This window comes from Podarcis vaucheri (assembly GCF_965113315.1).
Source record: "Podarcis vaucheri genome assembly, chromosome: 3".
NCBI classification, from domain to species: Eukaryota; Metazoa; Chordata; class Lepidosauria; order Squamata; family Lacertidae; genus Podarcis; species Podarcis vaucheri.
This window is the reverse complement of record NC_138761.1, coordinates 106,140,046-106,166,627: the sequence shown is the minus strand read 5'-3', so window position 1 is coordinate 106,166,627 and position 26,582 is coordinate 106,140,046. Positions and strand designations below refer to the sequence as shown.

General features: G+C 41.6%; 1 protein-coding gene across 1 annotated transcript in view; it reads right to left on the bottom strand.

The window, feature by feature from the left end:
* Positions 1–6,903: 6,903 nt before the first annotated feature.
* APOB (apolipoprotein B) overlaps positions 6,904–26,582 on the bottom strand; it is a 45,987-nt gene continuing 26,308 nt past the window's right edge. The window contains exons 21-29 of the mRNA XM_082215379.1: positions 26,226–26,436; positions 25,917–26,092; positions 24,949–25,136; positions 23,861–24,000; positions 22,346–22,719; positions 12,711–20,171; positions 11,931–12,033; positions 10,884–11,067; positions 6,904–9,815 (exon numbers count right to left, since the gene is read on the bottom strand). Coding sequence (XP_082071505.1) covers positions 8,058–9,815; positions 10,884–11,067; positions 11,931–12,033; positions 12,711–20,171; positions 22,346–22,719; positions 23,861–24,000; positions 24,949–25,136; positions 25,917–26,092; positions 26,226–26,436 — 10,595 coding nt within the window. The 3' untranslated portion in view covers positions 6,904–8,057. The remainder of the gene's footprint in view (positions 9,816–10,883; positions 11,068–11,930; positions 12,034–12,710; positions 20,172–22,345; positions 22,720–23,860; positions 24,001–24,948; positions 25,137–25,916; positions 26,093–26,225; positions 26,437–26,582) is intronic.

Genomic DNA, 26,582 nt, shown 5'->3' with positions numbered 1-26,582 from the left:
GGCCAGAAGTTTTTTCCTTCACTGCTTCTCTGCTGGATCCAGCTCATGCCCTTTTGTGGTCTTACAACACAGCAACATTCTTCAAAGTGCAGACATTCCTTTGAGCTTCCTATCCAGCGGTGGCACACCAAGAATGTGGAATTGCATTAGGGCCAAGCATGTGAACGTAAATCTGCGCATGCATATTTGCTGATTGCATACTGTGGCGGTATGCCAGCAAATAATCGCCAGGCACACTCTGTTTGGCAAGATGATCAGAAGTGAGTGGGAAAAGCTGGGAAGGAAGTCTGGAGATAAAGGTGTTAGCACCCTATTTCCTTGAAGGAACAGCTGTTAAATATTTTTTATCATTTCTCATGTTGTTTCATCTGGTGCAGGTTATTAGTATTATTAAAGCTTTTTTTTACTGCTTTTATTTAATTGGCTCTTGGCTATAAATTTATAAATATTTCTGAACAGTAGAGAACTGACCTGCATTTCCCCCACAAAATAAAGGCAACTATACTTGTATGAATACATAAATGTAAAAAATTAAGAGGCTTCTGGACCCATAGCTATTCTTACTGTGAAATATGGCGTGCATCAGCAACCTCGATGTGTGAATGGTCAAATAAATGTTAAGCAAAGTTGTGATAACTGAGGGTCATTTGTTGTTGTTGTTTAGTTGTTTAGTCGTGTCCGACTCTTCGTGACCCCATGGACCAGAGCATGTCAGGCACTCCTGTCTTCCACTGCCTCCCGCAGTTTGGTCAGACTCATGTTTGTAGCTTCAAGAACACTGTCCAACCATCTCGTCATCTGTCGTCCCCTTCTCCTTGTGCCCTCCATCTTTCCCAACATCAGGGTCTTTTCCAGGGAGTTTTCTCTTCTCATGAGGTAGCCAAAGTATTGGAGCCTCAGCTTCAGGACTGTCCTTCCAGTGAGCACTTAGGGCCGATTTCCTTAAGAATGGATAGGTTTAATCTTCTTACAGTCCATGGGACTCTCAAGAGTCTCCTCCAGCACCATAATTCAAAGGCATCTATTCTTTGGCTGGCGATCAGCCTTCTTTATGGCCCAGTTCTCACTTCCATACATCACTACTGGGAAAACCATAGCTTTAACTATACGGACTTTGTCAGCAAGGTGAAACAACTGAGGGTCATTATGTAGAGAGAAATTCAGCTGAATTCAGCTGACATGGAAAGTGTTCTTTATCTCACAAAGCTGTCACACAATCAAAGGAAACTTAATATTGTGGACCCTCATTTGAGAGTATATCCTTCTGAAGACATAGAGTTATTTCCAGGTAAACACCCCCTGTTATTGGTAAGAATCACAGACTTGTAGAGATAGAAGGGACTACGAGGGTCATCTAGTCAAACCCCTTCCATTCAATGGACAAGACAATCCTGTCACCTGCCCTTTGGAATGTACTTTTCCTAACCAGGCCTTTGGCTTTTTAAGCAATCTTTGGCCTTTTAAACGTGTTTGTGGGAGGGGTTACTGGGGTTATTTTTGTTCTTACTAGGAGATATATTTTAAGTTTTCATTTTGTATATTTATGCTGTAAACCACACTGTGATCTTCAGATGAAGGGCAGTATATAAATTATTATTATTATTATTATTATTATTATTATTATTATTATTATCCCCTGTTGTGTTTCCTGGCACCTACACTTCCCACAAGTAGAGATCTTTCCCAGTCCCCATCTGTACTGGAATTGTTTTGAAGATGTTTATATAGGTTTATTGGTTGTTTGCTGCCCTGGACTCTTTTGGGAGGAAGGGAGCAATAGAAATTCAATAAATAAATGTTTTGCAGCCTCTGGTACAGCTCTCACAGGTTGAATAGATATGAATTCTCAGGAGGGGGTGGGGGAGAGGATGGGCCTATATTTCTAGCCTTCAGCTCTGCTCCTGAGATTTTGCCATCAAGATGCCAGATGTGAGAATACTTATGCTACATGAACACAAATTCACTTGGGAATTAGGAAATAAGATCACTCAATAATTTAAGCAGAACTCGTCAAGTGGTCAACTGCTGTTTTTAGGTTATGGCAAGAATACAGTTTTTTCAGGGTGTTATTAAATGATACATTGCCTTTATGAATCATGGAGACAAAAGCACAGATTCCTTCACGAACAAGAATTTGAAGACTGAGTATTAACAGAATCATGAAACGTCAACAGACGCATTCCTCCCCCAAGAATTGGCTGCAAGTTTGTACCACTGAGCAATGCGTCCAACCCTCCTCTCAGCACTGTGAAACGATAGATAGATATAGATGGATAGATGATAGATAGATAGATAGATAGATAGATAGATAGATAGATAGAGATAGTTTAACTGAAATGTAAGTAATTTCTGGGTCACTTATTGGCAGAAGTAGGGACAATCATGCCTCACATCTGGAAGGTTTTCATGGAATGGCATTACAGTGGTACCTCTGGTTATGTACTTAATTCGTTCCGGAGGTCTGTTCTTAATCTGAAGCACCACTTAAACTAATGGGATCTTCCGCTGCCGCCACCCGATTTCTGTTCTCACCCTGAAGCAAAGTTCTTAACCCGAGGTACTATTTCTGGGTTAGCGGAGTCTGTAACCTGAAGCGTATGTAACCCGAAGCGTATGTAACCCGAGGTACCACTGTAGATCTGTGGTATCTGAGAGTGCGGCAGGCTGCTCTTTTGGAAAAATTATTGCAAAAAGTGAGGGCAGTAAAAGGACGCTTTTGAATCAGTTTGATTTCTGTTTATTAACTTTGCTAATGCAGTAGAACATGATTGTTTCCACTGTGAGCACAGGCTTGCCTTTGGATAGACTAACTGGTTTTTTGCTGCTCTTTGCCATGTTATGCACCAAAGAAAGGAAGGAAGGAAGGAAGGAAGGAAGGAAGGAAGGAAGGAAGGAAGATGGACTAATCCTTTTTTTAAAAAAGCAGTATTGCTGTGTTGATCTCTGAGATAATACATTTCTACTTCTCTAGGCACTTACTTTCCATTTACTGACAACTTAACTCATCAGAGATGTAAAATTGTGATGCCTGTGCTGCTGTTGCTGTTGCTTCATGAACCAGGGAAGGGGCTGGGGGTAGTTTTCTCTTTTTGTTTATGGTTTTGTTGAAATCATTGACCCCTATGAAACCAGTGGGGCTTAAGTGAGCTGAACTGCAACTAAAAATTCCATGTTTTTCTTTCAGTTTTTTAAAATGCATGCTTTTGTTTAAAGGTTTTGCTTGTTTGTTTCATATTTCTGCTTCCCCCACCTCTTTTAGCAAAAAGAGGGCAGGTACAGGGACATAGCATGGGGAGGCAGGAGGGCTATAGCCCCGGGCACATGATTTTCAGGGGGGTGCGAACCAGGCACTCCCATGCAGGGATCCCTGTCCTGCCCTGCCTGCTGCCCGGGATCTCTGGACCCTGGAGTCGGTTCTGTCCTGGCTGCCATGTCCTTGGCCCCCTTGCTGAATATTTGCCCAGCCGGCTGGTTGGGTTCCCATGCAAAGATGGGCAGGCAACATAGTGTGGCCCCATGAAGCCTCCTTGCCCTGTGCCCGCCCAGTGGCATTGATGGTGAGGACTGGGCTGGCACGAAAGGTTTTTTTTCCACCCTCCATGCGCCCCCTGTTCCCGCCACCATGTGTGTGCACGCACCCTGGGTGCAGGCAAACCCTGCAATGCCCCTCGGCAGCTGATCTAGAACTTTATACAAAAGACTTTGGCCTTAGATCACCATGGTTACACTCTAACATGCCTCTGTACACAAGTAACTTGTGACAGATGCTACAGTTGAAACCGGCATCTTGTAGAACCTGAATGAATCTTAGCTGCAGACTGGGTTGCAGTGGTAGAGTCACTGGGGGGTTCTGGGAAACCCACAAATGAATTGTCAAGCCAACTTCTTATTACCCCAATGATATCAATTACATCTTCTTTGAGGACCAATTTGAAGACCATCACTCAGCTGGATTGGAAGGCATGTCCCAGGTAGCAAGAGAAGAATGGACCAAGTTGTTTGAGGGAGTAGGACACCTTTGGGCAGCTGAAGGTGCTGGGTCTGGAGGGGCAAACGTTGTGGGTAGGATATGACAGCAGAGAGACGGGGCAAGAGTAAAAAGTCATGCGAAGTTTATTATTTGAAGACATTGAAGGAATGGTTCGAGTTCTGTTCTGGTTTAGGAGGGATTTTGGCTCAGGTTCAGCTCAACTCCTTGTTATAGCACTTAACAACTCTTTTCAAAATATGTCCCACTAGAAACTAGAATGCTCTGATGAGCCAATCTATGTATATTGAATTCCCTATTTTAATACCTGATGTCTTGAGGCACTTCTTGGCTGCATGGTGGCAAGGAACAAAAACTAAATTTGTATTTATAATTCTAACATGGTCAGCTCAAATGTATGTGAATCATTTTCATTTGGGGCAGTGCCATTGTTACCATGATATTGTTAATAGTTTGTGTCCTGGAACTCTTGAAAACTTGCACCACTTCGGAGACGGGGGGCATACAACTATCTGTCATCTATCTATCTATATCTATATCTATCTATCTATCATCTATCTATCTATCTATCTATCTATCTATCTATCTATCTATCATCTATCTATCTATCTATCTATCTATCATCTATCTATCTATCTATCTATCATCTATCTATCTATCTATCTATCTATCTATCTATCTATCATCTATCTATCATCTATCTATCTATCTATCTATCTATCTATCTATCTATCTATCATCTATCTATCTATCTATCTATCTATCATCTATCTATCTATCTCTATCTATCTATCTATCTATCTATCTATCTATCTATCTATCTATATCTATCTATCTATCTATCTATCTATCTATCTATCTATCATCCATCTTTGTTTTGACTCTCTAAGTAGCAATGAATGGGCTTTAAAACACACACACATTATTATAGATTTTTTCTTGGCATTATTTCTATGTGCTGCACAATGATGTGTGAAATGTGAAGTGAAAAAGCTGCCAATATGTGGAGAGAGATTATTAAACTGGTGGAGTGTTAGAGAGATAAGTTAAATTGGGATGATAAGAAGAACAAAATTCTGAGGTTGTCAATCACTAAGTATTAATGCAGCAAGAAGCTGGAGAATAATATTCTTGTGATAGAGTTTAGTAAAATAATTATGTACAAAGAATTATGATGAGTACGCTGTGTGTAGCGTATTTTTGGTAGGTGTGTGTAAATTATTATTATTATTATAATAAAATAATTTATCAATTCATCATTATTATTTTGATGTGGCTTTTGTTCTGAAAGTGATTCATTTAAGTCAATGCCAAAGCCACCAGTAGGGGATAAGGATTTGCCCTGATAATTTATTAGTAGTAGTTTTGTGGACACCCAGTGGCAGTCATCTCCCCTCAAGCTCTCTTCTCTTCCTTACTGTTTATGCACTAATGTTATTTCTCACACATTTATTGTGTTACTTTCCTTAATTTGATACCATGCTGTTTCCCAGTGGGATGCCATTCAAACGTTATATCAGTGATCTCAGAGCTGAACTCCCAATGGTTTCTTTTACAAATGGCTCCTAACAGATGTGTGGCACACTTTATTAACTTAAGTACCCATTAGTTGAAAATTTCATTAGTTTGGGGGGAAAGGGGATCAGTTTCATCAATAGACCTGGTATGGGTAGATTCTTTGTGTCAACCTGACCCATATCAAAATGGATTATTGTTGTAAGTGAGACAAGTGACCTAATGTTCTGCCTATTATGCACACATGATCTATAACCTTTTAAAATACTAGTGTGGGAAAACCGCACACTTCAGTGAATCCCCAAACCATAGATTCTTAACAGGTGGCAGTTCCTCACTTAGCAACATTTGTTAGAGGTTGTCCGTGTGTGTGTGTATGAATTATCAGGGGTACAGTTTCCAACTAGGTAACCAAGGGGAAATCAGAGCAGAGAATGAGAACGAGACAATGAGCAGCATAACACACATTTTAATGAGCTCAGAACGGCCCCCGGTGGAACTTTGTGCATAGTGCCACCATCTGACTGCCTGGAAGCATTTCACCTGAGAGCTTTTGTTCCCACTGAGGAGGGTCCCTTATGTATACCGTTACTTAGAGCAATAGCAGAACATTTGGAAAATCTGTGTAGGACATGTCACATCACTGGTATTGTCAAGGGTCACAGTTTGTAAGCTGTGCAAGGTAATGCAAACTGCAATGTGGCACACCTGAAGGGTTGCCAGGATCACATGGCGTTGGGACGCTGGTATCTGCACCACTTCCTTCCAGGCTTAACTCAAAGTACTGATGATGACCAACAGCCTCTAGCCCCACCTCAACCTTTTAAGATTAATGAGGAATGCCCTCCTCAGCTTACTATCTGTGTGCTAAGTCAGAACACCAAGGCTGCAGAGAGGCCTCTCTTGACTCTCTTCTTTTTTAGACTTGCCCAGACCCAGACCTTCTGGAAGCAGTGAAAGGCCATGACTATTGAGCTGCTCATCAAAGTGTAGGCCTCACAATTGGTGTTTGTGTATGTAAACCATTTCAAGCGGGTGAAAAGGGCGGGCTGCCTCCTACCCAATGGAGTCACAGACTCTTCACTGACCCTAGCCAGAGCATCCTGTGAGCAGAATCCCATAAACAAAATGGAGAAACTGTGATGGGATGGAGTTGATAGGGCTATTCTTGAAATTCTTTGGTTCCTCTGCCAAAGGTTTAGCTTCCAATAATGAGAATCGTTTTCCAAAGGTAGGAGTCATCTCTGACAGACTTAGAACACACTTGCAAAATCCCTTTGTAACGAACCCAAAAAGTGTCCCAGGAAAAGAGAATGAAAAGAATACGATTCAAAGAAAACGAAACAGAACAAACCTCCTTTCATAAATTAACAAGGTAAGGGGGGAAAAAATACAGAAGCTAGCAGAGTGAACTGTTTAATTAAAGGATACATATACACAACTTTTCTACTGACATTGCAAAACAAGTTTGTTCTGAGAAAAGCAAGAAGGGAACGGAAAAGGGTGAGAATCCTATTAGTCTGATCTCTGATATGTACAGTGTGTTCTAATGGCTAAATCTAAAACCAAATAAATTATTAGGCCCAAATATTTTGCTTTCAGAAATTTCAGAATTTTCAAACTCAGGAATATTCACATGAGGCCTTCCTGTGGGGTTGTACTTTCAACAGCTGAGCAGCAAGAGAGTGCTCATTCTTGAAATACTGCCTCTAATGAACTTTGCCTATTTAAGTAGTACTGGCAGAGTAAAAACAGTGAGACACCAGCCTGCTTCAGAACAAGGAGCTGACAACCTCAGTTTAAGCTGAAGATTGCCTGAAACAATGGTGGGCCTTGGACTGAACCAAAAATAAAATATTCAACAATTAAAATAGGAATATAAAAATAGTGGTTGTACAAACCAGAAAATACTAACACGGTTGACGAGAAAAAGGGAAACTATGTTGACAAGTACAGTGCTTGACCCTTGACTGGTTAGAGGACTATTTAGGGCACGAAAGAAACTTAATGTTTAACTTTGTAGACAGATCAATTTTACTCACTGATGATGCCTTTGATTCGTTTTATGGAGAATGCATATTCCAACCCAACATCTACGCTTCTGCCTACTTTCCTCCTGTTACTTGCCTAATTAAAATTTATTTATCGTTCACATTCTTAAGCTGGGTTCTTAGGCTGACTTTTTCATCACATGCTACTTCTTGTTCCATTGGGTCCTTATCTTCCATTGAAGCAATTTTCAAAACGTTTTGCTCAATGTGGGTTCTGGCCCTGTTCCATCTGAAGCCTCTGTAAAGGCTTCCATTATAAAATACTGGATTATGACCTATGACCTAAAAGAAAACTGGTGTCAATGAAAGGACACTAAAATGTCACAAAGAATTAATTTATTGGCTTTTGAAAAGCATTAGACTAACCCACAAATTATTCCGTTTTCATTTACAAATGCCAAATTCAAACAAATAGCTTTCTGATGTTCCAAGAGCAATGATTGCCGCTGGCTTTAAATATGGCGTGGTAAAAGTTTGCACTACCTTTCTTTCTCTTTGTCCGTTCAAGATTGCAAGCGCTTCTGTACATTTTCCTTGATCTGTTGCATGGTCAGTTGCCCAGCGCTGATCTGCTGATCAATGAAATATTGCAGATCCTCCCATTTCCTGGAGCTTTGTTCGACACCTTGCTGAATCAGTTCCCGCGTTATTTCCAGTTTCTTTCTCATATCTTCCTCACTGAGCTGGCTCATCTGATAAATGGTTGGCAAGTCAAATGGTTTTGGGATGTCTATCCTGAGCTCTCCTGGGCGGACAACGATATAGGGCCTCAGTGTGTCAGCTGTCGCTTGTTCAAACTGATCCAGAAGCTGTTGGAGATACCGGAGGAATGCAGTATAGTTTTCTATTGTCAGGTCTATCAGGGTCTTAGTGTTAGCGATAAGCCTTGCATAGGAATCAGACAGGTGCTCGTATGCCTCATATACCTTTGCCTTGACTTTTTGGTTTTGTTCTGCAGCACTCTTCTGAGCAGCTTCTGACCAATATAGAATCTTGTCATGAGCTGACTTGGAGAATTCAGTTTCATAGTTCTCCAAAAAATCTTTCACTTGATCTGTCAGGTGTGCAATCATGTCAGAAGCCCCACTGATCCATTTGGCATGCCACTCAATCACATCATTGATCAGACCCTTCAGCCAAGCCACCACCTTCTCTTCCACTTCGTAATATTTGACAGACCACCCAACAACGCTTGGGTCAAAATATTCCTCCCTCAAGGCTTTGATGCTTTGCAGCAAACGCTCTATCTCCATGGAACTAACCTGCAAAGTCTGCTGGATAAACTTTCCAACCTGCTGAGCGAAGTATCCTATATTGTTTGCTAACTCATTGAGTCCTTGACGGATCTTGGCCAAGAGTTGCCTTGCCTGGGCTTTTAAATGTTCATAGTTTTGGGCTTTCAAATTTGTGATCAGATCTTCTGCTGCTTTGAAAACTTGCTGAGTGACTTCCTTGAGCTCTCTCAGATATTGTGTGAAGTCAATCTTTTCAAGGGCAAGAAATAGGTTACTGACTCTATTTCTAACATGTGTTAGAAAGACCTTAATTTCATCAAGTATATCACGAACTTTGAGGGTCTGGCCGGAAATTGGAATTTTAACCTCTAGTTCATTCGCATATGCATTCAGTTCATCAAAATATTCCTGCATTTTTGTGATGCAGAGCTCTGTGGTGTTTGCTAACTTCTCAGTGGCCATCACATAAAGTTCTTCACCAGTGTGCTCTCCGTCTACTCCTGGCACCTGGAATTTTGTTACCTTCAAGAATTCTATGGCAGAATCAATAAGACGCTTCACCCTTTTATGGTATTCTGCGATTATATTCATGGTGGCTTCAAAAAACTGGGCTCTGATTTGGTCATAGTCCATCTGGTTGGCTTGATCTGCAGCTTGGTGGTACATCTTTTTGGCTTTCTTCCTCAAGATTTCATATTCTCCAGTGACCTGGTTAGTTATGCCATGCAGCCCCTGTTCCAGTTCGTTGATAGTGCTTAAAGTAGCTCTGTAAGACATGTCAGCATTATGTTTCAGGTTGTCCTTCAGCTTCAAGGTGGCAGTGTTGATCTCAATACCCATATGCTCATGGTGGTACTTGTTAACACAGTTGTACAAAGCACCGGCTATTTTAGGCACCTTCACTTTTAAGCCTTCAAGTAGGTCTATGGCAGCATCCTCTTTCCAGTTGGCTTTGACTTGAATCAGTTCAGGATTTCGGAATGATATCTCGCTTTTAAAGACATTGATGTTTTCCTGAGGGTTAGACTGCAAATGCAAAACACATTTTTAGGAACTGTCACTCACCCACTACTTTGCCAAGAAAAGCCCAAGACACGTTTTCCACTAATAGACTTATTTTGCACCAATGTTTATCATATCTGTGGTTATGGCTTGTGCCTGTTTGCCTGCCCTTCCTAAATTATTAATTTTTTCTTCTTCAACATTTTTATTAATTTTCCAAAGATTTTTAAAACACAAACACACACACACACAAACAAACAAACAAAAACACACAAACATACATCCTATTTAAATCTTGGTAACATTATTTAGTGACTTCCTCAAATCCTCTTGGTTGAATTTCATTATATATCATTCCAAACTCAATTTTCTCATAAAATTTAACTTAGTCACTCGACATCTTTCAATCTTTCAGATTTGTCTTTAAACATCTTAAATTCTTTCCTAACACACTTAAATCCTAAGCCTATCTAAATTATTAAATAATTTTAGTCAACCCAAGGACACTAAAATATGGGAAATAAAAAGTAACATGAAATATGAATATGACCCGGTGCATAGATATAGCTTCTTTTTGCAGTAATCATTTATACTTTAAAAATCCAATAGCCAATTATCAGGGATGATGGGAGTTGTAGTCTAACAAGTTGGGGGTGAGGGGGCAACAGGTAGGAGAAGCCTGCATTCGGCTAACATCTACAAATAAGTTAAAAGTGGCCTTAGTCTTAGTCTTCCCTTCATGGTACTGCTAGAAGTCTGGCGACATATTCAAATTCTGAAAAACTCAGTTTACGCTGAGGAGGCGAAAGAGGGAAGCAGAGCAACTATGCTGTGGCAAATGGAAAGATAGACCCCAGAAGTGGCATTTCCCTTTGTCACAGAGCATCCTGTTCTCACCACACCTCTGTTCCTGGTGTGTGAACCAGTCCAACTCAGTTAACAGGGACCTCACAAGACAGGACTGTCACAATAAAACTTGACTTCCCCCTCTTCTGCCTTCAAACCCATCTATCATAAAGATGGGCACTGTGCCAGTAGTAAGTTCATGATCCTTTAAGCAAGAGCACACGGCCTAATTCTGGCCATGCTTACCAGAGTTCGGTAGAAAACCTCGCCCTTGAAAGTATCCGTATCCAGACTGATGAGAGAGCCAAGGGTTCCAGCTGAAGATGAAGATATTGAGGTAGCAACTCTTGCGGTCTGTTCATGGAAACGCACTTGAACATCAGTGAAGGTTGGGCTGGTGACATCCAGAGATATCGTGTAGTCAGTGGTTCTAAAGCAGGCAGAATCAATCAGAGAAAAGGTAATTATTAATTTAAAAATACAGTTGGTTTTAAATGACTGTCTATCTCAGAAGACTTAGAATGATAGAATTGTAGAGTTGGAAGGGAAGCTGAGGATCCCATCCAGGGCTTTTTAAAAAACAACAACTGGAGCTCAGCTCTGGCACCTCTCAGGTGGGTGCCATTGCCAAGGAAGAAGTTCATGGTGAGCTCCAACACCTCTTTTCTAGAAAAATAGAACTGGAATCATCTAATCCAACTCCCTGCTATGCAGGAATATGCAGCTGTCCCATACAGGGATTGAACCTGCAACCTTGTCATGATCTGGGCCATGTTCTTACCAACTGACCTATCCAGGCACTCATTTGTTTATTATAAATATTTGTCCCCTGCCCTTCACAAAAACTCAAATGCACAGTTAGAAGCACCATATTGGCTTTGCTGCTGGTGTGGTTGCCATCACCCCACTCTCCCTCCCAGCAAGCAGCAGGAGACCCAGCTGCCAGGAAACCAGTGAAGTGATTCTGCCCCACTTTGGAATAAAGTCTCATATCTGGTCATGGAATCCACAAAAAGACCTTGCGTGATAGGCAACTTTGTCAAACACAGAGTAAACCCACTGAATATGACTTAGTTGACTATCACGCAAGGTCTTCAAATCTCAAAGTAGAGCAGATGGCACCTTCAGACATGTTTCCTTGGATGTCATTCCCTCCCTTCTCCCATTTTGGGGGGAGAGAGGGTTGTTAGGAGCACACTAAGTGAAAGGACAACATTTTATAATGGCCATAGCTCATTGAATTGGGATTCCCTATAGAGTGTGCCGTTTAGGTTGACGGAAACAAGTCCTTACCCATTTTCTAGTACAGTGAGACGCTCTTTATATTCTGCAATCAGGTCACGATGCACAAAATGGCTGTTTCCTTCGATGTTGTTACCTTTGTAGATCCACACACCTATGAAGAAAAGGTTCCACACAGGTGAAATTATAGCTAACGTAAATGGAGCCTGCATTGAAAGTCTAGGGCTGAGATAATGTGTACTCAACATCTCACTTTTCCATTAAATAATAAACTGCTGCACTGAATGCAGAAGTTTTTGTCACTGGTTTCTACATTTTACAGGATCTGCTGCAGCTATTATAGAGAGCTGGTCTACTGCACAGACTCATCTGTAAACTAGGGGCTCATCTATAGGTCTTGCTTAATGGGGATAGAAAGCTTCCTGTACCTCCATCTTTGTCCATATGAGGTGCTCCTCAAAATCATGGCATTCCCACACTTTTTCCTCTCCATGGAGGATCCTTTTTGGAGTATCTCCATACCAGAGATACTCCAAAAAGGAGAGGGCATAAGAAAGTGTGTTTTGAGGAAGGGGAAAGTGCAAAAGGCAGTGACTCGGAGGAGAACAATGGATATTCCTGGTTCAAATGTCCCTCTATGAGTCAAAATCTTCCTCTAGCCTTAAACTACCTCGTTGGCCTTTCATATTTGGTCCCTGGCCAACTCCAACAGCAATATGTGATTACATAATAATGTTAGTCTGCCTTATGGGACAGCTGAAAATATTACTGAAAATATTGGTGAAACTTTTAGAAAATTGAAGTATAATTCCTATTACTATAATATCTTACCTTTTAGATCATAGGCCAGGAACTGCAGTGGTGAATATGCAGTAAAATCAATGGAATGGTTGAAAGAGTCTTTATGGTTCTTGAAATCTGTTTTCCAGGTAGTACTGTACAATGGTGAAGCAGCTTTGAAAGAAACACCTAAAGCTCCAAAAGTGGGGATGTAGATTCCAGCAGGGAAGGAGATTTTAATGGCTGGGATTTCAATCTGCTGTTCAGGAATAGTAATCGTAGGCAACTCAAAGTCAGCTATCTTCTTGGCTGCAGCGCTGAAGTCCACAAAGATTTTACCCAGAGAAAGGGTCTTTGGAAGAGTATATTCAGATACAGTTAATAGCTTCTCAGGTATAGTCACCTCAAAGTAGGGAATTTTATATTCTTTCAAGCTGGTCACTACATCGTACTGAGGAAACTGAATTTTTGGAAGTGATGGAAATCCAATGTGAAATGGCGTGGTGGTCAGTCTTTGGGGGATTTTGATATCCTGTAAGTTAATTTCAGGAATTGTGAATGTAAATCCATCCGTCAGCTGGTTGACATTTATGGGGATAAAGTACCCATCTTCATTTTTTGTGTATACGAAGGATGTTGACAAATTTAAGTATTGCCTTTCTCCAGGACTAGTGGTGTCATCTAATTTCAAGATCTGCCATAAGCTCTTGTCATAAACTGGCAGCACAAGGCCTCTGAGGAAAGCTACATGACCTCCCAAAGAACTGGACAGGTCAAAATGAGCTTCTGTGTTGTCATTTGATAACTGCAAGTGATGTCCAAGGAAGAGGGAGAGGGTTTGGCCTTCGATCTTCCACTCAATCTTCTGATTCTCACTGTTGGTGGCGACGGAAAAGTCTTGATTAACTGAAGTCTCACCGAAGAAATTATTTGGTTGGCTAGCTTGTATCTGAAGACGCACGGACATACTTCCAGGCTCTACTTCTAAAGTCACTTTGCAGTTCTGATGTCCTTCAGTTCTGACAATTGAATAATATTTCAGATGATTTTCTCCATTGTGGTCCCATAATGCATAAAGACGACGAGTGGATGCTTCAATGGCAACATTTTCTTTTGTGTCAAACTTCCAAATTCCATCAATGTTAGAGCTGGTCTCAAATTTGACTGAGGAACGAGCACCTTTAGCATTTAGGTAGGCATCTGCTTCATGAACCAACTTTCCAGAAAATGGTTTTCTCTTGTGAAGCACTCCGTTGATGAAAGCATTGGTTGAAGTATCTACAGATATATAAGATACAATGCTTTCCAAGGTGGCCTTGTGGACAATTGCTCCTTCAGCAGTGGCACCACGGGTGTCAAGAGCGTAGTTTAGATTAATAGCTGAGGAAATGACTGGCTTTGATTTAGCATTTCCCTTAAGCTCCTGCCTAAAATTCATGTTCAAGCCTGGCATGCTGCTTTTTGCTGTGGTAATCACTGAAGCTTCTATATTTCTCCTGGTGAGACTGATGGTGCTGTCGTGGTTTCCCACTATGAATTTGTTGTTCAGGGATAATGCAGTCGCTAGCTTCAACCCTCTTTTCCTTGTGAGGCTGGTTGTTCCGTCCAATTTATATTGCAGGGCATCAATCACAGAAATGGAGGATGAACTCAAGCGAGCAATGATATCAGATTGGTTAAAAAGGCCAGCATTTGTGTTCAGGGTAATCACACTAGATTTGAATGAAAATTCATAGGTAATATTTCCCATGGCTGGAATGTAGATTCTGTTTAAAGGCGAGTGTGCTCGATAGCTGGGAAGCTTAAGAGTCTGCAGACCTTGGGGAACATGAAGGACTGGTAACTCCAATGATGGAAGGACCAATGTATAGGATGGCACTGAAAACCCAACAAGTGGGACAGTGAAACTTGGAGTGCTCATTTCTTTAGGGATCACATAGCCAAAAGCTGGGAGCTCAGCAGTAAAAGGAGATACCTCAATGTTGACCACTGGAACAGTGTACCCTGGAATCCTGAATGTCTGTGGGACTTTGTTAACTGAAGTATCTATTTTGTACTTGTCAAACTTGGTCTTGGCTTGGTTATAGGATTCGGTCAGGAATGCTAAGGTGTTGTCTCTACCTTTCTCAAAGTGCCTGTTGAAGGTTGCAATGTACTGATTCAGGGCTTGATGTACTCCATCCAAAGGAATTTGAAACGAGTGCATATTTTTGTTCTTCTTGTACTGAGCTTTCAGGTTTAAATCAAATGATTGCTTTGTAGTCTTCAGTAAATTCTTCAGCCCTGAGTCCTCCCACAGAGAGTATCCTTGCACGTGGGGTGTCTTGATGCCCATGATAGATTGTTCAGGAAACGAGAGGGGATTTTTTAGGAACTCCAAGTTAGCATCACCATTCATGGACACAGAAGCTTCTATACTTTCTTCGTTGTTACCAGCAGACATGTTATGGACGTATCTGTACTGATTAAATCTGCCCTCAGCTGCCCAGCTAACTTGTTGAGTGGAGGGACTCAGTGCCAGTATATAATTATTCACAAGCTCAATTTTGCCGACTATTTTCATTGGGAAGCTAACTTTTACATTCATGTTATTATTTGTTGATGTACTCAGTTCAAAGGGCTGCACCAAGAAGTTCACATCATTATTTATAGTCCCAGATATGCGTCCGTTCAGCTTAGCATTGTGCGTGCCCCTCAGTTCTGTTTTGAGCTCTGCAAGATTCCCTGTGCCTTGCACATTTAAGTCACTACGCCCCAGCTGTGGAGATTCTACTACAGATTGAACTTCAAGCCTTGCAGAACTTGGTAGATTATATTCATATGCCAGTCTTTGGTCGACTCTCAAGTACTTATCATTGATCTTGTTTTGTGCTACGAATGAAGCTACAGATCCCCCTAAACCGAAGCTGACACTTGATTCATGGGTTCCTTCACCAGAGTAATCAAAGGCTGTCCATTTCCAGTCTCCTCTGCCAATGGAAGTAGCTGATATGCGTCCTGCTTCTAGTGCTGTTTTTATTTCATTACTTAATTCTGCTTGGCTGCTGAAATTTGGAATATATAGCCTGTGTCTGTAGGTTGTCCTGCTCTCTATGGAAATCTTCTTCTGGAGGCTGCCTGTTAATTGGTTATACAGATCTATAGAGTTACGCTCAGTATGGAATTTTGCTGTAGTTTCTGCATTTCCCCGAACAGAAGTCCCCAAAAATGTTATTTCACCTGCATGAATAGCATCAATGTACATGTGGGAGAACTTCAGGTTGTCTCTTAGGATTAACTGCTGCATCTCGGGAGCTGAGAGACTTGTATCTGCAGTCATTTCAAAAGCAAGGCAGTTGATTTTGGAAGTTGCTACTGCTGAAATAGACCCCAAAAATTGTGGGCTGTGGACAAAAGCTGTTGTGTTCTTAAAAGCACCATTAGTAGTCAACGTGAAGAAGGGAGAGGTTACTTTGAAAGCACCAGACAATGTTCCAAATGTAGGGACCATCACAGAGTGTGGAATGCGGGGCAGCTGGAATTCTGGAATTTGGATCTCTGGGAACTGGAATTCATTCAAATTTAGTTTTGGGATCAGTAATTCAGGTATTTGGAGTTCAGGGAAATTCATTTCTGGGAAAGAATAGTCAGAAAAATACATATCTTTCATCTTTATATCTTGGAAATACACATCAGCAGTTGGCAGCTGAAAGTCACTCGACATGATCTGGTCAATCGTCTTCACAATCTTCAGCTTGATGTCATTCAAATCAATTGTATAAGATGGCACCTTGAATGTATTTAGAATGGTGAACTCAGGAGTAGTAAATCTGACTGGAATTCTGATTTCTTTCAATTTCTTGAGGTTTACCTGATAAGATGGGACACGCAGGTCAGTTAGTGGAATAAGGAAATCTGGAGTTTGAAAGGTGGCTTCCCGCAAGACCCGGAGACTGACTTCAAAAGCTGGTATGTTGATTATGCCTGCTCTGATCTCAGGAACTTTGAAACCAGTTTCAACAAAGTGGTTGAAACTGTCAGCCATAGTTTTTACATTGTATTGCTCAGCTAAAAGGGTAATCTTTTTTGAGGCAGTTTTCCATTGTTCATCTAGGAAGGTGATTATGGTGCTGTAGAGCTGGCTAACCTTCTCAAGGTATCCCCGGATTTCTAATGGGACATCCATTTGATAAATTCTCTCACGTGCATCTTCCAGGTACTCACAAGCTTTGCTTTTCAGTTCACTTAATGCTGTTGAGCTTAGGAGATCACGAAGCCAGTTAACGATGATGGCAAGTCTAGTGTCTTTTAGTTTCTGTATGTTCTGAGCAACCACAGCAGCGACATCTTTGATGTATTGTTTTGTAGCTTCCATTTTCTGAGGTAGCTCCAAGGCTCTGATTTCATCATTGATTTTCTGTGTTGTTTCCCGGATTTTATTGTTTGTTTCATCTACAAATTTGTTGTAATCAAATGACTTCAGCTTCTTGATAACAAAATCAAGAAAGTTGTTGACTTCATCCACCAGATTTGTGTAATCAAATGATTGGAGCTGCCTAACAGCATCATCAATGAATTTCAGTACTTGGTTGAAGAATGATTTTATGTCAATTTTTTTCAGAGACAGGGTTAATTTCTGGATTGTTTCTCCAATTTTCTGTTGGTTATACAACTCAACTATTTTGTCCATTAGAACTTTGACCTGCTGATCAACTCTATAGTTCACAATAAGTTCATGCATTTTTTCCCGAAGTATATTGATCTTCTCAGTCACTTCGTAGTCCTCCATATAATTTAGAAGAAGATCTTTAATTTGCTCCAGAATTTGATTAAGCTTTTGAATGGGAAAGGACACGTTCAGCTTCTCTATAAGTGTTCTAATATCAATCGCCTCCACTTGCTGCTTCAAACTCTCTGCAATGCGTTGGGCATCTATATTCTGTATCTGTTTCTTCAGTTGATCTAGTTTTTCTTGCACTCGAGCTTTGATTTTGTACTCAGCATCCATATTTTGAACCCAAGCAGCAGCACTGCTTCCTATCTGGTTAAAGTCATACTGAGAGATGGCAGATTGCAGTTGATGAATAGTGTCAATCATTTTTTTACTGATTTCATATTGCCTGTCTATAACTTTCATTTTTTCAATAATCTGCTCAATAAGTTGCACAACAGCTGCCTTTAAGTCATAATTGCTCCTTATATACCTTTCAGTTTCAACCAGGAAAACCTGCAGTTTAGACAAAGCTGCCTGGAGATTAGTTTTGGCATTTTCCAAAGCAAGTTCAAGGTCATCCACACTTATGCTGTAATCCTTTGCAAATGCATCCAGTTTCTCTTTCAGGTTGTTCACTTTGCTTTCCAGATCGAATGTCTTCACATAGCTATTAACCTGCTGGGGGATTTTATCTAATGCTGCCCTATATTTTCTCACAACCTGATCTATATTTATACCCTTTAGGTTCTTCTGAATAGATTTGAGTACAGCTAGGATGGACTGCCTCATTTGCTCATAGTAAGCTGGTAGCTTTTCCAAGAAGGGCAGATTGATGACATGCATGTTCTCATTCTTATCATACTTCACGGAAAGAGCAAGACCAAACTCTTGAGTCTGGGCTACATTTTCCCTTAAATCCAAAACATCAATTAAATTGACTCTCCCCCGGTTTGTGAATGGTATAGTTATAGGAAAGTCCAGTACAGAAAGGTCTGCTAAGGTTTTTCCATCCAGCTCCACCCCAATAGTTTCTGCATCATTAAAAGCACTAAAATCTTGAGTGTACACATTATTGTTCAGCTGGCTCTTCATCTTCCATGTACTTCTTTGCTCAGATGGCGTAAAAAGAACAGTGACCTTGTTCTCCAGTAATGTCTTGTATCTTTTCTCAGAATTGAAGTTGTGGCCAGTGGATCCCCGATAATCATGAGAAAGTGAGAAAGCAAGGGGTTCGACTTTTAGCAGGAATTTGCTGTACAGCTGTCCTGACTGCTCTCCCAAGATTGAGAGTCTTCCATCCCCATTTGTATGCATGTCAACAGTGACAGTAAATGGGGCTGCAACAGATCGTATTGCATTGGAAAAGGTTAGGGATTTTGAGTCACAGTTTGTGTTGATGACGACCGACGAAGAGAGACCTGCAACATCCAGGTTTACTCTGTGGGTGAGAGCTGCACCTCGAATACTCGCTACTGTGTCGGTCTTAACATGCGCCACCAGATCTGCATAGGTAAAGGTATAGGCATGCTTCACTTCATCGCCACTGTAGGCACCTTTCACATTGCCATCCAGATTAACCTTCAGGGGCTCAAGTTGTAACCGTGCGTTGTTGTTTAGATCAGCACTGCCAAATTTCAAGTCGTTGTTCACGTTGGCTGTGAGAGAATAGGGTTGCAGCTGGAAGTCCACGTGGTGTTTGTGGGACTTGCCCGGACTGATGGTGTGGTCTAAATTGGAAGCGTAAGCCAAAGACAAGCCCACGATGTTCAGGTCATGAGTGTTTTCCAGCTTCATTCCTTTGTATGACCCGATCAAGCTGTTTGCAAACCTCAGTCCCCCCTTGTTCACTCTGAAGGTTAAGGTGTTCTTGCTGTCTGCATCCAAAATGCTGCCTTGATATACACTTGTAAGCACGATTTCTGTGGGAGCCACTCTTCCATCCAAATCAAATTTTGCATTGTGTTTCCCAAAGTGTCCTCCTGTGTTGATCTTCACTGAAGCCCCAGCGACACCAATCTGGGCATTCATTTCATTCTCCAGTTTCAATGGATTAAACTGCAGGTTTGTTGTTGCAGTGCTTGCCAGGCCATCGAGGTTAACACCTAATGTAGACTTGTGCTCAGCTTTGAGTCTTTCACCTTTCCCAGACATGTGGCTAATCAGCTCAACACCTTGGCCGTTAACAGAGCTCGAAATCAGGGCATAGCATTGGTTTTCTGCGTAATTGGCCTGGTACTCGGAGCGAAGCGCAGCTCCCTTTCTGTCCACAGAGAAGTCAAACTTGTTGGCAACTGCAAAGCTTCTGTGGTTTCCAGCGGTCTCAGAGGAAAACTTCAGCTGGCTGTTTTCATACTTCAAGGAAGCCGTGTTAGTCAGAAAACCATTCTGTACATTCGAGATGGACTTGACTGTCCAGGGGCCACCTGTAAACCTGGCAGTCATCTGGTTAGTAGCCTGAAGCAAGGAAGAGTCAAACTTCAGATTGGATTCTCCTGCCCACACGAGTTGGTTCACATCAAAGGTGCTTGACAGTGTGCCTGTGGTTTTAGCAAAGGCTGAAGCGACATTCAGTTGTCCTTCCACGTTTATGTTTTGAAGAAGCAAGTTGTTACTCATTTCGGCATCTTCAGCGTAAGACAGGGAAAACCGAGTACCCAGCGGGCTGGATGTTACCAGTGTGAGGGTCCTCCTGGCCACAGGAGTGGGTTCAAAACTGCCTGTTTCGCTAAATTTAAAATTTGAATTAAGGAGTTTGTGTTGCAGTGAACTTTCATAATTACAAGCCATGTTGTTCCCATCAAAACTTGCTTCTCCCTGACCTGGGGTGGAGAGAAAAAGAGAAAAGTACAATCAACTTTTTTAACAACAACAACAACAACAACAACAACAACAACAACAACAACAAAGTAACTTGAGCTACTGTGTCTTGCTGGAATATACTGCACACCCTTCTACATTCATAGGTCCTGCAAGCCAAATTCAAGAAATATACACTACTGCATGTTTACCTAGAAGTTAAGTTCCACTTTGATGGAACTTACTTGGAAAGGTGTGTTGGGTTGACTTGAATGGAACTTAAAGCCCACCATAGTTAAAAGCAAACATTTGGATTTTAGCCTGCAATCCTATGAAGACTTACATTAAAAGTAAGGTTTATTGAGCTCAGTTGGGTATAGCTTACTTCTGTACTGACATGTTTTGGATTATTCCATTGAAGCCTTTAAGACACAGATTATATGTGGGCTTTGTCAATTTAGCAACCAGACTGTCATTCAGTTTGCATTTAAGGTTTAACTAGGCTGTGGCTGTAGACACCACCAATGGAAGCAACTGTAGAATTTACTGATGGAAGTAACTGTACAATTTACTATCTCACCAGAGGTTTGTTTGGGGGTTTTTTGGCTTGGTTTGGTTTTTAGATAATGGAAGCTGATGATATAGAAATGCTTGTGCCTTTCAAATGGAGTCTCTTTTGCACTTTCATGAAAAGACTTTAATGTAAAGGAAGGGGAAAGGCCACAACAACATACAGACTTAAAGTATGGTACAATGAATAATGGGCTGGACTTGAATTCTGGATACCTGGGTCCAGCTTTCCCCTTTCTTACTGGCTGCATTTGGACATACTACTAAAACAGGTTTTAGCTTTACAGGAATGTGCCTTAGACTTGCAAACCCTCCCTTCCCCTCCTGTGTCATGGCCTAAGGGTACTGAAAGCTTTTGTTTTCATTTTACCTAATTACACTTTATGTTGTATGCAAACTGATTGGTTTAGGAAAATAAACCAAGTTCAAACTGTGGTTTCTTATCACAGTTTGTGGCCTTAAACCAGTGTTTCCCAAACTTGTGTCTCCAGTTCTTTTTGAACTACAACTCCCACCATCCCTAGCTAGCAACACCAGTGGACAGGGATGATGGGAATTGTAGTAAAAAAACAAACAGCTGGAGATCCAAGTTTGGGATTACTGCCTTAAACCATAGTTCTAGGTAAAGGTAAAGGGACCCCTGACCATTAGGTCCTGTCGTGGCCGACTCTGGGGTTGCGGCACTCATCTCACTTTATTGGCCAAGGGAGCTGGCGTACAGCTTCCGGGTCATGTGGCCAGCATGACTAAGCTGCTTCTGACGAAACCAGAGCTGCGCACAGAAACGCCATTTACCTTCCCGCCGCAGCGGTACCTACTTATCTACTTGCACTTTGAGGTGCTTTCGAACTGCTAGGTTGGCAGGAGCAGGGACCGAGCAACGGGAGCTCACCCCTTCGCGGGGATTCGAACCGCCGACCTTCTGATCGGCAAGCCCTAAGCTCAGTGGTTTAACCCACAGCGCCACTCGCGTCCCTAAACCATAGTTCTAGGTTTGTACATAATAAATCACAGTCAGTTGAAAACAGAAGCAAAAGTTTCTGATCTTTTTGCAGCTGGACAGAAGCTCCTGAGACCGAAACTCATCTATGGAATATTAAGCTGTGGTTTAGTATCAGAACTCAGCCATTAAGTAGCCTTGGGTGTGACATCTCAGCCTCAGTTCCCCAGCTGAATAACAGTGACCCGTTTTTCTCAACATTGTTCTAAAGGCAAACACAAAGAAGACTGCGGACAACATTGCAAAACAAAACTGCTATGTGACTATTGCATAGGATTTTTTCTTCATAGTGTTGCATGTTTAGTATAACACATTAGGTAGATTAATGCACATGGGCGAATATGATCAGGCTGCCATAATTCCTTGCATGAACTGTCACAATATTGAGTAAGTCCCTGGTATCATATATTCACAAGGAGCCTTGTGAGCTTGAGCTTTATCAAACTCAAGAGGAAGCTTGGCCAAATATGAGTTATTAATTTTATCATATTAACTCTTGATGCACAGAGAAATGAGCCTGTGACATATTTCTAGTAAAAAGTATTGAACCGACAAGAAAACACAACACACAATTAATTACGTAATATGCTCATAATCTCCACCACCACCTCCGGAAGAGATTCTTACCTTGTACATTATATGAAAGTAGTTCCAGAACAGAGTCAGCTCTCACAAAGTAGTTTGTTCTTAGGCTGTAGATATCCTTTGTGGTGTTCGCCAAGGAGTAGGAACCTGACCAGTTGTAGTAATTGCTGTACATATTGGAAGAGATCTCAAAAGTGCCCAGCAAAGGCACCCGAAGCGTGTATGACTCTGGGATGGTGAAACGAGGAAGCCTGTACTCTTGAGAAGCCATGCTTCCTCCCATTGACTGCATTGCCATTTGAGACATTTCCAGAATCTTAGGCACTCTCATGTCGTAGGATGACCTGCCACCAAACGGCAGCGGAATGGTAATGACAGTACTCTCTTTGTTCCAAATGTATTTGATCTGGCCATCACTGCAATAAAAAGTTACCCATAATTAAGATCCCACAAAGTCCACAAAATAACAAATGGTTGCACTTTGCCTAGGAAGCTGCCCTATTCTAGGTTGGATTTTTTTCTTCATCCACCCCTGTATCCCCTGTATTTTTATCCTGTAAACTGTCCTGAAATCTTCGGATGAAAGGTGGTACATAAATTTAACCAGAAGCTTTTTTTACTAGGAATTTTAGGTGCAGAGATATCAAAGAAGCAGAAACGATTATTCATGGATGCAGCGACAGCAGCACGGATACCAGTGGCCTGGTACTGGAAAGGAGATAAAGTCCCAACCACAGATGAATGGCTGATGAAGATGATGGACTACGATGAAATGGCGAAAATGACCGGGAAAATCAGAAAGCAGGGAGAGAGGAGCTTTAATAAGGAATGGGAGAAACTGACAAATTACCTAAGAGAACACTGTAAACAATCTGAAAACTTTGGCGGGGTTTGAGTAACGCTTGTAATGCACTATAGACTTCGGTAAAAATGGATTATTTTAAGAAAAACAGAGAAAATATATGATGCAGTTGAAAAATATTGAAAATGGAAACCATTGAAGGATGGAGGGAAGTCAAAGGATTCGGGGGATCCAAAATGTTAATGATTATGTTTAATGTTTGAATTCAAATATGTAGTGTAAAACTGAATTTTTATAAAATAAAATAAAATAAAATAAATAATTTAACCAATACTCTCTGGGATCTCTGTCAGAGAGTCTTTCCTATAATGTGCTATCTGGGATCATTGTAACTGGCTTATCTCAGGTTCAAGCTTATCTCAGGCTTGAACCTGAGATAAAAAGCATGTTATCTGCCCTGAGCTATCGTCCCTTCCCAAATTCCAGACTGCACTCCCCTTCTATACTCCCCTTATACTAAATGTGCTAATTTTAGCAGAAAGCTGTCAAGAGCGATCAAAACGCAAGACAATGGGTGACCACCATTGCAATATTTTTTCTAGAAACATGGTTCTGATTCAGGCATTTGTTGTAAACTGCATCTTGCATCAGTGTACCTTGTGGAGGAACAATATGCCCTTAGTAATGAGGCTCGGCTTCAAGGCTGCAAAGGGTCCTTGTCAGCACCAAATAAGACATGTCATCTTTCGTTTTACCTTTTCAAGAAAAGCTCCTCTGGGATGGCAAAAAGTTCCATGTTCTGAAAATTGAGCTCCTGGAGTCCGCTTAATTTATCCTGTAGATTTTTCGCATAAGGAACGTTCTTGGATGCCTGCTGTAACCAGGTATTGGTTGCCTGAAAGATCAGAGTGAAATATCAAGCTACAAAGAGCCTTGTGATCAGAAAAAGTTGAAATGAGCAAGCAATAATAATAATAATAATAATTATTATTATTATTATTATTCCACCCCGCCCCATTCCGTCCCTTTTGGTGATGTTTTTGTGACTTTGGGTGTCGCTTCCAGGTTTGGCGTGACGTGCGTGTGCGTGGCTGCACACATATTGAACACGTGTAAATGGGGGCTTGCCTGTACTGGCTTACATCATGGGAGAACCCTTGAAGCACATGCAAAGGGCTTGTATTGCAGTTCTCCTCACACCACTGCCTCAAAAAATTGAGATGCCCTTGGCATGGGGAAGAGCTGTGGCATGTTCTCCCTGACTTTCCATAACCCAGAGGCACAGTAGAGAGCTGTGCTGCAGAGACTCCCACGATACTACAGTTACAAGCCCCTGGGTCTTTGCTACGGTTGCTAGAGAACTCTGACAAAATCTCAGTAGTTTGCTGGTCCATCTGTGGTCAAGAATGGAAATCAGTCAAGCCAATATGACTGGCACTTGTTCATATCGTTGTTTTTTTTTAAGTTCTCAAATGATTCCTAATTGATGCCTCTTTTTACATTGTTCTGACATTTCCTTTACACTGAAATGAACTTATGTTGCATAAATAACTTACGTAAAAATACCAGACAGTGAAACAAATAATGTAGTATTGGGTGGAAACCAAACTGCAGCAGAACAGAAACAGCACCGATTGAATGCAGGTTGGAACAGAACTTGATGCCTTCTTGCTTTCCGAGCATTTGAAATTACTGGATCTTTTTTCTTACCTGGGTCTTTGCTTCTCCCAAACCAATTAATCATGTACTCATAGGTAGTTCTCACTGGAATCACCTACATCTCTTATCGGCATGATTCAGAGCCACATGAAAAGTATGTTCTATGACAAATAACTCCACTTACTACTATAAAGTTTGAAAAAATATGCCGGACTGTCATATCTGTATTGGCTACACGGTGGTCCAAGAGATCGTTGGCATGCTTCTGCAAAGTCTTTGAATAATCTGCAAAGTCTACGGGTAGCATGGCTGACATTTTCTTCAGGGCTGCACTCTGGCCTGATTTCCACTGCACTTCGATCTTCTCATTATCTAAGGCAGAATGACAAATGTCACCTTATTATTTCCCCTGGAATCCAGTTTGCAAAGTTGGAAAAAACCAACACCAAAACCCTCCACTGACATGTGGTGGAGGGACTTGTAGGGAACCCAAACCATAAAGACCCAAACTGCCTTATAGTGAGACTGGTCATTGGTCCATCTAATTCAACATGGTCCATATTGGCAGGAGGCAACTGCCCAGGGTCCCATATAGACGTGTTTCTAAGCCCTAGTTGGATATGCAAGGAAGTGGTGCTTTTTGCTTGGAAAGCAACTGTGCTACCTCTGAGCAAAGTGATTTTATGGCATACAGGATGTGCAATTCAGGCCTGCATGGTTTGGGGTCTTCCAAAGAGAAATCACATAGATGGCTATGCAATTGTGTAGCCTTGTTGATTCAGGGCTGGCTCAAATCATTTTGCTGCCCGAGGCAACAGACAAGATGGCCCTTTCTCCCAAGGCACATACAGAGGCCAGTTGGACTGGTAGTTGAATCTTACTCTTGTAAAAGGACAATGTCTTTCATTGCACCTGATGGCAGCAGGCTTTTGTAGTGGGTACAGGGCAGGCCACATGTCACTTGTACCTCTGGCTACTTCCCCTTCCCCTCAACATCTGCCGCCTGAGGCAGCTGTCTCACTCTACATAAGGCTGGCCCTGTGTGGGTGGATACTGAAGGGTCCCAAGGTTTGGAGTGGGATAAGTGGAATTCTGATCCTTCACCACATATTGGTGGCAGAAAAGGTGTTTCACATTGACACATGATCCTACCGTATCCCAAGACAATTCTCTCCGAAACTGAGGAGCCGTGACTTGTAGCTGAACTGTCAATCTGGAATGTCAGCCCATTCTGCGACTGTGTCAGTAATACATCTGTTTTTGCTTGTGTCCTCAGGCGTGGAATGGAGATGGAAGCTTCCACTGCTGACTCTGTCCCAGCGCTGTATCTGGAAAAACACACAACGAAAAGACTCCTGGCTTAGCAAAAATCTACCCTTAGAAATTCCAGAGGGGCAGAAGTCTAACTATCTCTGACTAACACTACAATATCTGCAAAAATGAGAAAAGCTTGTGGCTTACCCTATGCGTCCCGTAAGAGTAACTTCAGGAATTTTCTTGTTGTTGATGTCTAAGATAAAGCTGTAAGCGGTCCTCTCCTGAGTGGAATAGTCAGTAAGTCTGAAGTTGGTACCCAAATCAACACTGAAACTGGGAACCTGGAGGTCACTGGTAAAAATCTTTTTGCCTCGATTGTACCTGAAGATCAGTGTGGCTTCACATTGTTTTGCACCTGAAACAAGCAGCGACAACAAATAGTTTGCAAACAGAATTAACAAAGATTGCTATGTACGTTTCTGAGCACAATTCGAAGTGTTGGTGCTGACCTTTAAAGCCCTAAACGGCCTCGGTCCTGTATACCTGAAGGAGCGTTTCCAC